Source organism: Rhincodon typus, unplaced genomic scaffold (assembly GCF_021869965.1).
Source record: "Rhincodon typus isolate 14 unplaced genomic scaffold, sRhiTyp1.1 hic_rhity00011711, whole genome shotgun sequence".
Classification (NCBI taxonomy): Eukaryota; Metazoa; Chordata; class Chondrichthyes; order Orectolobiformes; family Rhincodontidae; genus Rhincodon; species Rhincodon typus.
Window position 1 is genome coordinate 4,293 of NW_025977349.1, and position 529 is coordinate 4,821.

The 529-nt window shown below is 65.2% G+C and overlaps 1 protein-coding gene across 1 annotated transcript in view; it reads left to right on the forward strand.

Annotated features, from left to right (window-relative positions):
* LOC125482525 (immunoglobulin superfamily member 1-like) overlaps positions 1–529 on the forward strand; it is a 6,174-nt gene that overhangs the window by 4,286 nt on the left and 1,359 nt on the right. The window contains exon 5 of the mRNA XM_048594612.1: positions 197–502. Within this exon, the coding sequence (XP_048450569.1) occupies positions 197–502 (306 nt within the window). The remainder of the gene's footprint in view (positions 1–196; positions 503–529) is intronic.

The window sequence follows — 529 nt, forward strand, 5'->3', positions numbered from 1 at the left end:
TGGGGAGGGGGGCATTGAGTGACGGTTACACCCATGGAGCGCCAATGGGGAGGGGGGGAGTGAGTGACGGTTACACCCAGGGGGGGCCATGGGGGGGGGGGGGGATTGAGTGACGGTTACAACATGGAGCGCCAATGGGAAGCGGAGAAGCTCACGGTGGATTTTTTGCTCCCCCCCCGCCACCCGCCTCGGTCAGGATGGCCAGAGGGGGCCAAGCTAACGGTGACCACCTTGTTCGGGCTCTACGTTCAGGGAAAAGGGATCCGCGTCACGTGCCTGGTGCCCGTCTACTACACGGTTCGGGATTTCTTCCTGAAGAAGGACGGCCGGGAGACCGGGGCGGCCTGGTCTCCGACCCCGTGGGCGCCCCAAGGGGCGGAATTCCGCATCGTCAACGCCTCCATCTCGGACAGCGGCAACTATTCCTGCGTGTACGAGGCCGAGGTGGACGGCAAGTTCCTCAACTCCAGCGAGAGCAACCTGGTGCGGATCGAAGTCGCGGGTGAGTGGGTGCGGGAGGGCGGGGGGG